Here is a 15333-nt window from a genome sequence, read left to right as displayed (position 1 = left end):
TAGCTAGACTATTCGGATTCTGATCTGAGTAATACTTACAATGAGACCAACACAAGGCCTAACACGTAGGTGGCCACAATTTGAAATGTTTACAGATTAAGTTCCAGCAACAGAGAATCTCCCAAATGGCCCCCAGGGTGCTTCATTTTCTAACTGCTTCACCATTAGTAGCCTATCCACTATTCCCAAATGTGGTCCAAGCTGGAAAAGATCCATCCACACTTAACGTGGGTGTAAAAAAACATGTCCCAGGATCAACGATTAGCACATTTCAATAGGATTGGACGCATGCTAGTTTCCGGTTCAAAGCGCAATGGCACCCCCTATTGTATACACAAGTAAATGAAAAACTGCTGTCTCTCCACAGCTCACGTATAGCTTTCTAATTTCACCTGGTTGCCAGTTCGTTCTTTTGAGAACATGTGAGGAGTGGAATAGAATGGGAGATGGAGGAATACAGTGGAGGCAGAGGGCTCATATAGAGGACTACTGGCTACTATCCTGAACTTGGTGTGGTGAGTTCTGGCACCCAGAGCTGCTGAGGCATCACTTAAGTGGGTGTTTCACAGAGTGGAAGAGAAGCCCAGTGGCTATATGACTCAGGCTGGTTCCCAGACTTGCACTCTACAAGATCGCCATCCCCTGACCAGTTTCCTCCACTCAAGCCATGAACTGACCCTCTATCTGCAGAGGATGCAGCTGTCAAAGACTTGGCATCTATTGGTTGACCTGTCATGATATAGCTTGTGTCTTTTGCTTACGAAGTGTTTTGAGATTTCGATTATGAAAAGTGCAACAGACACCTAATACATTAGTGGTGTCAGTGTTGGTTGCCACACATTTAGAGTTTACATGGACAGACGTCACACAATGTAAACACGGGCAACTTTACAGAAGACAAACAAAATGTACATTTTATTCTTAAAGGACTTGACCAGGAACAAGGTGCTTCATCTTAGACAAATATAAATCTATAGTATGTGAAGTTCTAAACTATGTGCAAGTGTGAAAATCCATAGCAATTTACAGAAATCCTTTTACCATACATAAGTTCAATATTTTTTTAATGTATATTTTACTTGATATGAAACAGTCCCTTCAGAAAATAACTTCTGCAGTTCTAATCTAAAGGCAAATATTTGACTAACACACCCGTGCGTAATATTGACGATCACATAAAACAATTATGCACAGATATAATAAAACGAGTATACGTAAGCACATTTTATCGACAAAGCAGAATCAACATGGCTGAGTATGACATGAGCGTTCCATCGTTTGGCTTTCTCCCACTACATAACTACACGGACTGTTTCCTGGAGACCTGCACAGAATCATACACACTAAAGGAATGATTTAGACAACATGGCTCTTACAACACATAAACATGGTACCTCATCAAATTGTTGGTCTAGTGACAGGAATTGTCCAGCAAATGTTAATTAACTTCATTAGAAACTATAAATGATACAGATGATTGGTTTCTCCTTGAGCCTGTCGTTCAAGTCCTTCATTGGTCAGGGCTGAACAATGGACCCACAGAGCCCTCTAGTGTTCATCAACTACAACCAGAGAGAAAAAGACGCACCAATGAGTGAATGACAATAGCGTTTATCTTTATACAATATGTTGGCAACCTAGGGTATTCGAACTATATTCTATTGTGCTTACAATTTAACTATTGACATTTCCTGTTAATCTAACAATGCAGGATTGGTGTGTGTTGGCAATGTAGTGTCTTATACTACAGTACATATTAAGTGACAAACAGGCGTAGTGCTCAAGCATCCAGTAATGACCCCGGATCAGCTGGGACAGGGCCAGGACTCCTGCCTAAACAGACTTCATAGTTATGTCACCTGATCTTGAAATCAGCCTAAAATACTTAAATAAGAAAAGATTGAGATAAACTGACGTGATTGATTTCAGCAGCAGGCTATACAATCTACCTTCAGCCAAAGTGCCTGTATATCCGTATGGTCCACTGAACGAAGTGCTGCACTCTTCCAACTGATGATTAAATTGACACCCCCCATACATGTGTAAAAAACAACAGTCTACACTTGTTGTAGCACCCAGGGCAATATGGAAGATACACCAGAGGCTTCCATTCTTATGGAGTGTTTTGCTATAGACGCATTTGGCTATTATTGAAAGAGTCAGTCAAGAAGATGGGAGTGGGAAGGGGTCCGAGGTTAAGGGTATACTGGAGATCTGGAGTCCGTGAGCAGTAAACAGGTTTTGTAATCCCCAGCTGGTCCAAGCTCTTTCCATCTGCTACAGGTAGGTGTCATGTTCTGTGCTAATCAGGCTCTGATTGGAGCCCTGCAAGGGTGGGTCTTTGAGGGGTGGGGTGGGCTTGGTAGAAGTGTCGCAGGGTTCAGGGTTGGATGTCACCGGGGTGCCGTTCTTTCCATTCTTCTGCTCTTTGGTCTTTATCCTCGCCTTGTCCTCCTCCTGGCCTTCCACATTCTTATTGGTTGCCAGGGATGACTCGACTATGATGGTGGGGTTCTGGCGCAGGTCTTGGCGACTGGGTGGTTCGGCGGCCATGATAGCCTTGGCGCCGTGCATTCTGGGAGGTGACTTGCAGTGCAACTCACCCCGGGTCTCCTTCCAGCGCCGCAGCTGGGCCAGGTGCTCCTTCTCAACGTCCCGCTCTGACAACGGCAGCTCTATAATCTGGGACAGAGCATAAGCGGCAGTGGTTAACCTAGCAGTCTTAAACTCTTATCAGCTTGCTTGATAAGGTAGCAGAAATCATGACTAATATCATAGTTTTATTAAAGTACCACTAGGTGGCAGCAGGGTCTTTTCAGTTTACACCATAGCCCTTAACAGCCATGAGAGTCCTTGCATTCATGTCAGCAATTTTCAAAGTGGCTAAAAACCATGACACATTTTCCAGTATGGATGTTTCTAGAAGTCTGGCTGTGGATGTTGGTTGCGCATCACTACCTCCCGCACTAGGAATCCTTCCAGCATGTAGCGTGTGTCTATGGTCTTGAGCAGCTCCATGGTCTCGTACTGTCCCTGACAAGTCTTCAGCTTGTCCTGAGAGCCCAGCATGCACTTTAACAGCACCAGGCCCACCCGGAAGATGATCTTCACTCCTGGACGACCGGACAACACCAGACAAACAGATGAAGTCGCAGTGTCCTGAGTCTTGTATGACATATTTGTGTGTTTTATTGTATGTTTGAATGTGTCTATAATGTAGGTGATTATGAGTATGCTGGGGGTGTGTGTCCATGTCAGTCTGTCTAAAGAGCGTGCCTCTCAGAGAATGCTCTCATGTGGACAAAATGTAAGTGTTTACTGTGTGGAATCAGCATGACATGCATTGCACGTTACCAATGTCATACATGTCTCATAGCCACATGCATTAGACATATTGCACTACAAAGACCCTGTTAAGACATTCTGCGTCTCACCCTCACAAAGGAACATGTCCCAGACACGTAGCACAGAGGCCCAGGGCAGGGTTCTGGAGAAGGCACACATGAACCACTCAGTCATGTACAGGATGGGGTCCAGTTTGTGCTTCTTCAGGTGGCGGTGGGCCAGAGGAGAAACCCGCTTCAGCAAAGCAAACAGGATCTCCCCATCCAGCTGGATCGCCTCCTTCAGGAGCACACAGGAACCCCCATCAGAATGGAGAGATGGGGGGAGAAAGACAAATGGAGGGGTTGAGAGGCAAAGAGGGGTGAGGGGGAGAGAGAACAGACTCCTTCCTTTTTAAAAAATGTAACAGTTTCATTAACCGGTCAACATTGCCTGGTCACCCGCTCACTCAGGGCCATTTGTTATTAGCTGGTCACAGACATCAGACTACAGGACATGTAATGACAGCAGCACATGCCAGCTAAAGAGCTTGCCCAGTAATATGATACCTGCATTCAACATGACTGTCACCTAACATTGTACAGCTTTTCTTTTGCAAGACACGGAAGTTCCAGACAATGATAAACATGCTGAATTAATGTTTAACTGTATTTTAGTGATAGGTAAGCTCTTCTGAGTTACTCTCTAGCTCTGCCCTTGGGAAAACCCAACGAACTGCACGCGGTAAGCCTGATCTTTAAACCCCAATATAAAACCCTCCCTGTCACAACCAACAAACTGCAGATTCTCATCATCATGTGACCTTGGTTCCTTGTGTTAGCGTAAATAAATGTTAGCGTATCAGTGTGGTACACCTGTGGTCAGTCTTACCAGCCCTACACTGTAGTATCCAGGAAGGTACTTCTCACAAATCTGCACCAGACCCCAGAATGCATCCTGTTAAATAAAGCACAAACATGAATTCAGCACAGCTGTGGTGTGAGTAACAGACTATTCAAATGTTTTTTGCATATTCAGGGATGGTATGCGTGGACTGACCTCAGCAGGCATGTGCATTAGCAGCACAGCAGCGATGGGAGCTTGAGCTTGGCAGTAACCCTCTTCAGGCCGGTGCAGTGTGTAGGCTTTGAGGACACGGTACAGGTCCTGCTGCCTGCACACGATTTTGGGTTACAAAAAAACAAACGTACTGAGAAATAGCCATTGGTCCACATCAAATGAGATACTCACCCATGGCCTCCTCTCGCCACAAACATCTCATGGAAGGGGAACTGTCTGTGGAGGTCCTTCTCGATCACATCCACCCACTTAGGGTCTCCTGCCTGCCTGTCCAGCTCCTTTAAAAACCACAGTTAGCTGAATACACATGCGAAAAAGTACAAGACTGTATGAATTTGTGTGTAGCGATGGTGGTTAGTGACCGACCTCAAACTTGCCCTTGTTTTGCTCCCTCTTCACCTTTCCTCCTGACAGGTAGAGCCACGCCCGGCCTCGCAGCGAGGGGGGGATGCCCTTCTGACAGCGCAGCTTCATCTGGGGGGCAGGGATTTAGTGGCTGTGACAGTAGCACTCAATCATGTACAGTGAGATTAAAAATCATGGGAATTCATTCAGTGGAATACATTCAATATCAGGCAAGGGGGGTAGATTGTTCAAGTATGTGTTCAATTACTTTCCTTACATATTTTCTGGTGCTTACTGCATAACAGTTACTCAATAAGAGAAAGGGTGACACATGACAGCTTGCAAGGTTAACATGCTTTCGATAAAGAAAGCGGTTATGGTCAGCATCGGGCTTTCGGTAGCCTATCAGCCGGTGTTGAGCAGCAGATGTTGGACTTACTGACCTTCTTGTGTCTCTTGGCCATCCATTTGTCCCAGTTGTTGAGCATGTCCAGCCATTTGGCCTCTCTCTGTCTCAGCACTTCAGGAGGGATGTCTTCAGCTCTGTGGGAGTCAGGGGAAAGAGAGTGTTAGGCTACAGCTACACACCAGTGTCTAAAACACGATGCAGACACCAACGAAATGAGGCGAGTCAGGGAAGGAGGAAGACCCATCCCTCACAGGAAGCTGCTACCTGTAGCTTCCGAAAATCATTCGCCAGAGGAGCGTGCTCTCTTTCGACTAGAAAACTGGAGCCATATGATCGTAGTGTCCATTGAAACCAGAATAGAAAAAGATGAGACAAGGACAATAGCTGCCATTGTTGAGTCTCCAGATTTAAAAAAAGAGAAATCTGACATGGTTCTGGAGGACTGCTGGGCTTGGGCTCCTTCCCTTGGTAGGAGAGGGTGGTTCAAAGGGGCCCTAAAGAGGCTGCGTGTGTGAGTCGCTCAGAGGAAGAGCATCTTTATTGTAACCAGCTGACTGACACACCCAGTACACTGGACTAACTGTGGTCAAATTACCAAGGTGGATGCAGAGGGGTGAAAACCACCATGACAGATTTTTTTGCACTCATTAATTAAGCATAAGACTTTTCTCTGGAATGAATGAAACTAGGTTGTCTGTTGTAGGGCTACATGAATGAGAGAGACAGAACAGCAACACAATTAGACTCAACCAAATCATGACAAAACGATCATTACTTGACACATTGGAAATAATTGACAGAACTGCACAAACTAGAATGCTATTTGGCCCTAAACAGAGAGTACATAGTGGCAGAATACCTGACCACTGACTGACCTAAAATTAAAGGAAATCTTTGACCATGTACAGACTCAGTGAGCATAGCCTTGTGAAGTGTCACATTTTGATAAACTCCCATACCTATTGGGTGAAATACCAGTGTACAATCTCAGCAGCAAGATGTATGGCCTGTTGCCACAAGAAAAGGGCAAACAGTGAACACCATTTTAAATAGAACCTATATTTAGGTTTATTTATGTTCCCTTTTGTACTTAAAATATTTGCACATTACTACATCGTACATAGACATAATGACATTTGAAATGTCTTTATTCTTTTGGACATTTTGTGTGTGTAATGTGGACTGTTCATTTATTGTTTATCTATTTCACTTGCTTTGGCAATGTAAACATATGTTTCCATGCCAATAATGCCCCTTAAATGGAATTGATTTGAGACACACACACACGTTCTGTCACAGTGGTAGCAACTGTGGTCAAGGTAGTGGCAACTGTGGTAACCATAACAGCATTAGGCGAAGGACAACATGTCCTTCCCTTCCAATGGAGCAGGACCGAACAGCCAGATAAGCCTCTTTGTTGTGGGTTCTGTAGCAGACTTAACAATAACACATGACAGATTGGACAGGCTAAAACTAACAAGCTCTTAGCCTAAAAAGGCTCTGACGAGTCTGCTTTATGTTTACATTTGTTTTATTTCCTTTTAGGGACGGCCTTGCAGTCATTAGTCTACATCCAACCAAATGGGCTGAACACTTAGGCCTACATTCTCTTTCCGTCCAGCAGGCCAGATCAGATCACATGAGATACTAGACCTAAAACCACAAAGCAGAAGTGGTCACTCATGCGGTGTACACAGCAGTGCCTCACAAGCAATTGCTTTACAAGGTGGAGAAATAGCAGCTAGCACAGGGCTAAGCAGAGTGATTAGCATTAACCTTGCTGGATTAGTGAAGACTTTCATATTACACGTATCCCGGGTCAAGGTTGATCTCAGAAATGGAGACTAGGTAAACAGGGACAGGTGTAGTCCAAAGATGATCATTCTGAGCTAGGGTTGTGCAATATGTCACTCCAAATGTTACGATATCCGATAAAATAATTTGCGGCGTTAACGACCAAATCATTCCAGACTGCATTTTGTGCTCATTTACAATATTAGTCAGATTCTCATGAAATATTCACTGTGTGGCAAAAAAACAGAAGGCTTGGTTAATTTAGACTTCATTTTCAACATCTTGATAGAGCCTAACTGATTAAACTACATAGTTTTGATGTGTAAAGTTCAAATAGAGCATAGTCTTGCACATCACGATAGATGTGTCAATCACAATCAAATCATATCAGCCCAACCCTATTCTGATCACTCACTCAAATACAAAACATCATACAAACAAAGCACTGTGCTGGGATGTGGTATACTTCATCACATCCTGGCACTCTTGGGGGAAGGGGCGGGGCAGCGGCTGATCTCTTCCTACTCCTCACAGGAAATCCATCCTCAGACAAAACAGTGGGACACTTGCCACGATCCGCAAAGCACACAAAAACAGGAAATTCTAACAGAAGTAAGGGGAAGTTCTGTTACCTCGCCATTCCTACTCTTGCTCAGCAACCACTCACTGGGAGCCTAAACACTGGAGAGAAATGCACATCACAATAGGCTGTAAGCATACGAGTTTGAAGGCATTTGTTCAGAACAAGAGGTGACCCATCAGGCCAGGATTCTGTTTTGCAAGGCAGCAGTACCCAGTCTAACATACCACACTGGTAAGCAAAATGAGGGAAGAACAATGCCATAATACACAAAAGGTTGTCAAGTCACCATGGCAGCAGTAAACAACTAGAAAACAATAAACTACGAGTCTGTATGGTGATCTTGCTTTTTACAATGGAGAAAACATTTACATCTTTTGTAGATTAGCCTACATGGTATGACATGTCTGGAACTGATTATTCAAGGTACTGCAGGACTTCCAGAGTCTTCATGGACTCGCCATGCTCTACCAACTGATGGACAGCAGCAAAGGGCCAAAGGGCCCACTGAGAATAATCTGCTGGACTGTCCTAAACGCCTGCATGTGTAACAGTACAGCCAACAATGACTTGGCTGAGAGTGTCACAAAAAATGTAAAATGGCTGACAATCACCAGAAGAGGCCAATGAATTAAACCAAAGCACCCAGCTCTATTATAGTCTATAAAAAAACTACCCCATTCTAAGTGTTGATGGGCAATTTCAAGTTAACAGATTCACTTAAAATGTTAATGTATGCCAAACAAAACCATTGATTTCAAAGTTTAACAAACCATACAACTCTACGCAAAAGGACACATTTTAACAATTTACACTGAACATTTTACAAAAAAAAAAAAACATTTACTGGAAGAACTGTGCAGATAAAAAGTTTGGTAACGAAATTTCAGTATAATCTCACCTTCAACGCTAAATATCTGCTCCAAATTAAGATTCAACGAGGTCCGCAAAAAGAATGGGGTGTCCGCTATGACATGACACCTTGGGAAAAAAAGTCAAGTGGATTTACACCCAGTAACAGAATTACATCATGGTCCCTGATCTGTACTACAAAGAAATGCATAATTATGGATTTGAATGTCACGCTTTATGGCAATGTATAAATAGGTACACAAATGTAGAAATATGCAATATCCTGCTTTGCAAAAATGGGTAGTATTCTACACACTGTACTATCCAAACAGACATCTGATGGGTTAAGATTTGTTCCAGACCTAAACAGTCTATAGACGTTCAAATCAAGGCCTGGCCAGGTCAGAAATTCTGGTTTGTGTATGGTCGAAATCAAGGCTAGGGTGGCCTGATCAAATTTCAACTGCTTTAAGGTCTAATGACACCAGTGTCGGTTCGGATGCTAGTTCCAGTTAATGTAAGAGAGGGGTAGGTGTCAGTAAGAGCCGGGAGAGGTAACATTAAGCGGGGACGCAGAGAGAGCGAGGGGTTGTCCAAACTGTTTTAACACTCACACTTAGACCACCAGACGGACAGAAATAAAACAGTTATGCGCTGAACATAACAGAACGCCAGTGAAAGGGAGGACAGTAACAGTTGATTAAACTGTTGTTTGTGACTACTATGATATGCCATTGTAGAAAATTCAACTGCAGGAATGACTGATTTACTGATTTTTTTTGTAATTCGGTTACTGATTTGTTAACAGAATGAGTTAAGTCAATTTATAAGTTAGGGCTTGGCGATAAATTTGATCAATTCAAAATGTTTTTACGCGATATTCCAAATGCCTGTATAGCAAGAATCAAGGTTGTTCTTTTTGAGCTCTTATGTTCGCTTGTTCTCATGCTGTATTTTTGGTCTCGTCTTCTTCGCTCTAGTGTCTACCTTCCGATTTATACCAGAGATCTGTGTATAATGACAAGATGCTCATATCTCCGTCCTAACAATGAGTCGTTGCCCCAAAGGCGGGAAGGCAGGCGACAAGATTAGGACCAAAATAAGCCTATAGAAACACACGCTTCATTTTGGAGAAACAAATTTGCGAGAGTGAAACCTCTCGTGTCACCTCTTCCGCTTACACACACCAAGACCCTCTCACACCAACAAAGTTGAGAGGTCGCATCTTCCCCTCTGACAAGATGTTTCAACTCCGTGTTTGGTGCAACAGAATCGGTCACATGGACACCAAAACATATTGACTATAATAGAGAAGTTTAAGTTCTAACGATACCCTTTTTATGTCTCAACTACTCAAGTTGCGAGCAGGGCAGACACCTAAAACAAGTGTATCAATGAACATTGATTCTGGAAAATGCTCAGTTTGTCAGGGTACCACATAATGCTAGCAGCATTTTAGCCAAAGACTGTTATACTAGCTGTTCAGTCTGTTTTATAAATGTGCAATAAGTATAAAACAATTATAGAAAGGAATTTCTCATTGAGAAATAATGTAGGCCACTTGATTTCAACATCTGAACAAAGTGGCGAGGTCAACATGCTTTTCAAACAGTTGGGAGACAGAAATTGTTATGAACACACCCTTCTAACTGTTCAACCTTAGCTAGCAAATAGAGCCAAGTTGGCCAAATTTGACATAAAAGAATAGCTGGCTAATCACTAGCACATGGGCTTGAGAGATTATTGATGAGACCCATGTTAATTTTCCATAGCCTAATGCAGGGATAATCAACTAGATTCCGCTGCGGGCCGATTTCTTGAGCGGATGGTTGGAACATAACTACAAACAATTTGAAGATTTTGACCGCAAAAATCGGAACATTGCAATCTTAAACCTTGCTTACAATTGTATATGATCACCTCTATTATGCGTGGGAATACTTGGGAACAGATTTCCAAAACAAAAATCTGAGCTGATTTTGGTATTTTTACAGTCTTATGTCCAACAATGAAAATTCTATACTGAACAAAAATATAAACGCTACATGTAAAGTGTTAGTCCCATGTTTCACAAGCTAAAATAAAAAGACCTGATATTTTCCTTATGCAAAAAAAAATCTAATTGTGCACAAATTTGTTTACATCCCTGTTCGTGAGCATTTTGCCTTTGCCAAAATAATCCATCCACCTAAAAGGTGTGGCATATCATGAAGCTGATTAAACAGCATGATCATTACACAGGTGCACCTTGTGCTAGGGACAATAAAAGGCCACAGTAACATGTACAGTTGTCACACAACAATGTTATGTCTCAAGTTGAGGGAGGGTGCAAATGGCATGCTGTCAGCAAGAACGTCCACTGGAGCAGTTGCCAAAGAATTTGATGTTAATTTCTCTACCATAAGGCGCCTCAAACATTGTTTTAGAGAATTTGGCAGTACATCCAACCGGTCTCACAACCGCAGACAATGTGTACCACGCCAGGCTCTCCACATCCGGCTTCTTCATCTGCAGGATCGTCTGAGACCAGCCACCCAGACGGCTGATGAAACTGAGGATAATTTGTGTCTGTAATAAAGCCCTTGTGGGAAAATAAATAAATACAATCATTCTGATTGGATGGCCTGGCTCCCATGGCTATATGCCCTACCAGGCCCACCCATGGCTATGCCCTGCCCAGTCATTTGAAATTCATAGATTAGGGAATAATGAATTTATTTGAACTATACGTCAGTAAAACAATTGAAATTGCATTTATATTTTAGTTCATTTATGAAAATGCCTATTCTAAAGAGAAATTATATAATGGATGAGTCAAAATGACATTTTGGCCAAAAAGGCAAAGTCCGCTCGATCCTTCATTGAGGTAGATGACTCATTCATCACAAAACCCTCTGATATTGCAAAATACATTAATGACTTTCATTGGCAAGATTAGCAAATTTAGGCATGACGTACCAACAAACTCAACCTTCAAAGCCATGCATTACTGATCAGATTATGAAAGACAAGCATTGTTGTTTTTAACTCTTAACGTGAATGTGGAAGAGGTGAAAATATTGTTCATCAATAATGACAAACCAACTGGTAATGACAACTTGGATGGAAAATGATTGAGGATGGTAGTGGACTATATTGCTACTCCCATTTGCCATCTCTTCAATCTAAGCCTACAGAAAAGTATGAGCACTCTGGCCTGGAGGGAAGAAAGTCATACCGTTAACCAAAAATAGCAAAGCAGCACCCTTCACTGGTTCAAACAGCTGACCAAATCAGCCTGCTACCAACCCGTAGTAAACTTTCAGCACGCTTACACGGAAGGTCAATCAACATGTACGGCATGAAGACAAATGATTGGCGGAAAGAAATTGATAAGATTGTAGGAGCTGTTTTGTTAGACTTTAGTACAGCTATTTACATTATTGATCATAGGCTGCTGCTAAAAAAAAAATGTATGACTTTACATCTAACACACCGTGGATCGAGCGTTTACCCATCTAAAGGAAAACAGGGTGTTCTATAATTAAAGCCTCTAACATAAACCAGGAAGAGTTTTGCATACCTCGTGGTAGCTGTCTTGGCCCCTTACGTTTGTATATTTTTACTAATGATCTACCACTAGCATTGAGTAAAGCCTGTGTGTTTATGAATGGCCATTTCCATGTAAAAGGACCCATGAGCACCAACATGTAAAGTTCATAGGAGCATGTCAAATTGGGTGTCAAATTAAAGCTAAAAGTATGAGAAATGAAGGCATATATTTCCTACCCCTTTCCATCCCAAACATGTTGAATAAGCAACAGATGGAAAAGGGGTATTCGAAAACATCTACGAGAAAAAGTCTTAAGGTATTAGAAATGCATCAAAACAATACTGCTGAAGTAAAGATCCCCGCCAACTAACATCAACACATTTAGTTTGAGAAAATGTTCTGTCTGATCTAAGTTTAAGAAACATTGCCAAATACCCACATATATTTAAGATACACTACATGACCAAAAGTAGGTGGACAACTGCTTGTTGAACATCTCATTCCTAAATCATGGGCATTAATATGGAATTGGTCCCCCTTTTGCTTCTATAAACAGCCTCCACTCTTCTGGGAAGGTTTTCCAATAGATGTTGGTATATTGATATTGATGCAGGGACTTGCTTCCATTCATCCACAAGAGTATTAGAGAGGTCGGGTATTCTGTTTATTCATGGTTACAGGGATATTCTGAGCGGGATATCAAAAGGTCCATGTAAACAGCTTACTCCAAATAAGACTTTAGGCAGGATTTGAGCTACTATCCAGAATACTGTGCACATGTAAATGTGGGCAATCTCTCCTGGCTCAACGTAGAGGAGAAATTGACCGCATCACTATGTCTTTGAGGGGTATTGGTGTTGAAAGCTCTTTCCAAACAGCTAACACAGATCAAAACACCCATACATACCCAACAAGACATGCCACCAGGAGTCTCTTCACAGTCCCCAAGTCCAGAACAGACTCTGGTAAACTCACAGTACTACATACAGCCATGACTACATGGAACTCTTCCATGTCAAGTAATTCAAGCGAGCAGTAAAAACACATTTAAGAAACTGATAAAACAACACCTCATGGCACAATGCAGACTGAGGACACACACAACCTGATGCACTGGTATTCTGGATTCTATATTGTAAATGTTTAAGATTAGAGTAATATTGTATGATACATTGTTTTATTTATGATCCAAGTGGTTGTGTTTTGTGGTGATTAACTGTTTCAAGCCTGTTTGGACCCCAGGGAGAGTAGCTGCTGAGAGGGTGAAAAGATAGAAAAAGGACCTGCAGTTCTTCCACAGTCCCCAGGTGTATCAACCCTCATTCTATCAGTTACTCTGAGTGATGCAGAGACTTACATGACAGAGGCTTTCTCATCCATCTTGTCTGACCAGACACTCTGTACACAGCTTCCTCAAGGAGGTTCACAGAGCAGCAAACTAAACCTGCTACGGGTGGGGTAGGGGGTCATTCTGGACAAGGCAGGTGTTACTAAAGGTTAGTAAGGGACTAGACAGAATATGGCAGGTCACTTGACAAATTACATCTTCTGAGTAACACAGAACAAGAGAGGACTAACTTTCTGTTGACCTCCAAGTCCTCCTGTGGGGTTTAGTTGGTAGATGGCGCTTGCAACGCCAGGGTTGTGGGTTCGATTCCCACGGTGGAAGACTATGAAAAAGTACCAAAATATATGTACACACTAATGTAAGTAGCGCTGGATAAGAGCGTCTACCATTCTCTGTGTCTTTGGTGGAGAGCATCCACTGGAGTTATACCGCAAATAACAGGCTACTACTGATTCAAATGTGAAGTGAATATTAGAAAATTACAAACAAAGTGGTGCGTTTAGTCAGATGAAAAGAGTGCCTAATCTGGAAGGAAGATGCACTTTGACCATTTTATCAGCCACAGATCTAGACTACTTCGTTGCTGGTGGAAAATTATAAACAGACGGGTCATACTTACGATTGTTCTGAATATTGTTGTGCACCCCCAATAAATCCATATTTATCCGTCTGTCTCTCGCTGGTATAGCCATTTAGTTCTGAGTCCGAGCCGAAAGAGTTGCCTTCATCTGTCAGTGCCAGGCTTTCTCTGGTGCCCCCCAAACTTTTGATGGACTCTGCTGACTGAAGTCCATTACCTGGCTCAATTCTAATTCTTGCCATTTAAACCACCCTCTCTCTAGCTTAACTTCTAATATCATTAGTCAAGTAAACCTCCAGTTATTTAATTCTAAGTCAAACATTTCAGTGAAAAGCTTAGCTATTGTCTGAAGTTAAGTTTTTTTTATGGTCGTCAACATGTCCTTAGCTATCGTAACCCGCATAGCATCGTCGAGTTAAATTAGAGCGAAATAGTTAGCTAACTAGTCTGAATCAAAAACCACTCTTGACTAGCTACAGTTAGCAAACCAAACAATTAACGTTAACTAAAAATAAAATGGAAAGTCAGAATCAATGAACAGGATAGACCGCTAAAGAAGCTAGCTGGCTAGGTTAGCATTAAAGGTAGCTAACCGCTAGCATTGAGAAACATGCCATTATTTGTCAACAACACCAACACAAATCAGAGCAACACAAAAAGCAGTCTAATTCTACCGTTACTAGCAAGCAAGATGGTGTTGTTGAACGACTGGTCAGCCAGATAAAACCATTGAAAGCCAATATGCATCAACCTCTCATCAATAACTCACTCTGACAGGCCTAGCGCGGATTAATTAGACCGAGACACTGCTTGCTAGCGTCAGCTGACAGTCAGTTCAGCAAAGACCATGTTCGAGGTCGTTTATTTATAACTGGGTTTTCGAGCCCTGAATGCTGATTGGCTGACAGCCGTGGTATATCAGACCGCGTACTATGACAAAAAAAATGTTTTACTGCTCTAATTACGCTGGCAACCAGTTTATAGTAGCAATAAGGCACATTGGGGCTTTGTGATAAGAAGAGCCCTTAGCCTTGGTATATTGGCCACATATCACACCCAGGCGTTATTGTTTATATATATATATATACTGAACAAAAATATAAACGCAACATGTATTGTGGCGGCAGGGTAGCCTAGTGGTTAGAGTGTTGGACTAGTAACTGGAAAGTTGCAAATTCAAACCTAGAATTGACAAGGTACAAATCTGTCGTTCTGCCCCTGAACAGGCAAGTTAACCCACTGTTCCTAGGCCGTCATTGAAAATAAGACTTTGTTCTTAACTGACTTGCCTGGTAAAATAAATTGTGTTGGTTTCATGATATGAAATAAAAGATCACAGAAATGTTCCATGTGCACAGAAAGCTTATTTATCTCAAAATGTTGTGCACAAATTGGTTTACATTCCTTATAGTGAGCATTTATCCCTTGCCAAGATAATTCCTCCACCTGACAGGTGTGGCATATCAAGAAGCGGATGAAACAACATGAT

General features: G+C 42.2%; 1 protein-coding gene across 2 annotated transcripts; it reads right to left on the bottom strand.

Annotated features, from left to right (window-relative positions):
* Positions 1 to 884: 884 nt before the first annotated feature.
* LOC124048838 (TBC1 domain family member 10A-like) lies at positions 885 to 14673 on the bottom strand. 2 transcript variants are annotated; one of them, XM_046369957.1, is made up of 10 exons: positions 13884 to 14673; positions 5193 to 5292; positions 4771 to 4878; positions 4576 to 4682; positions 4384 to 4498; positions 4216 to 4281; positions 3435 to 3624; positions 2959 to 3113; positions 2604 to 2682; positions 885 to 1562 (listed from the first exon to the last, which is right to left on the bottom strand). In XM_046369957.1, exons 1-10 carry the CDS (start codon positions 14084 to 14086, stop codon positions 1549 to 1551), a joined length of 1137 nt encoding a protein of 378 aa, XP_046225913.1. In that variant the 5' UTR covers positions 14087 to 14673; the 3' UTR covers positions 885 to 1548. The 2 variants fall into 2 exon arrangements, with proteins under 2 accessions (XP_046225913.1, XP_046225912.1); XM_046369956.1 differs by having other exon boundaries at positions 885 to 2682.
* Positions 14674 to 15333: the final 660 nt, after the last annotated feature.

This window comes from Oncorhynchus gorbuscha, linkage group LG11 (genome assembly GCF_021184085.1).
Source record: "Oncorhynchus gorbuscha isolate QuinsamMale2020 ecotype Even-year linkage group LG11, OgorEven_v1.0, whole genome shotgun sequence".
Classification (NCBI taxonomy): Eukaryota; Metazoa; Chordata; class Actinopteri; order Salmoniformes; family Salmonidae; genus Oncorhynchus; species Oncorhynchus gorbuscha.
The sequence above is the reverse complement of the archived record's forward strand: the minus strand, read 5'-3'. Positions and strand labels throughout refer to the sequence as shown.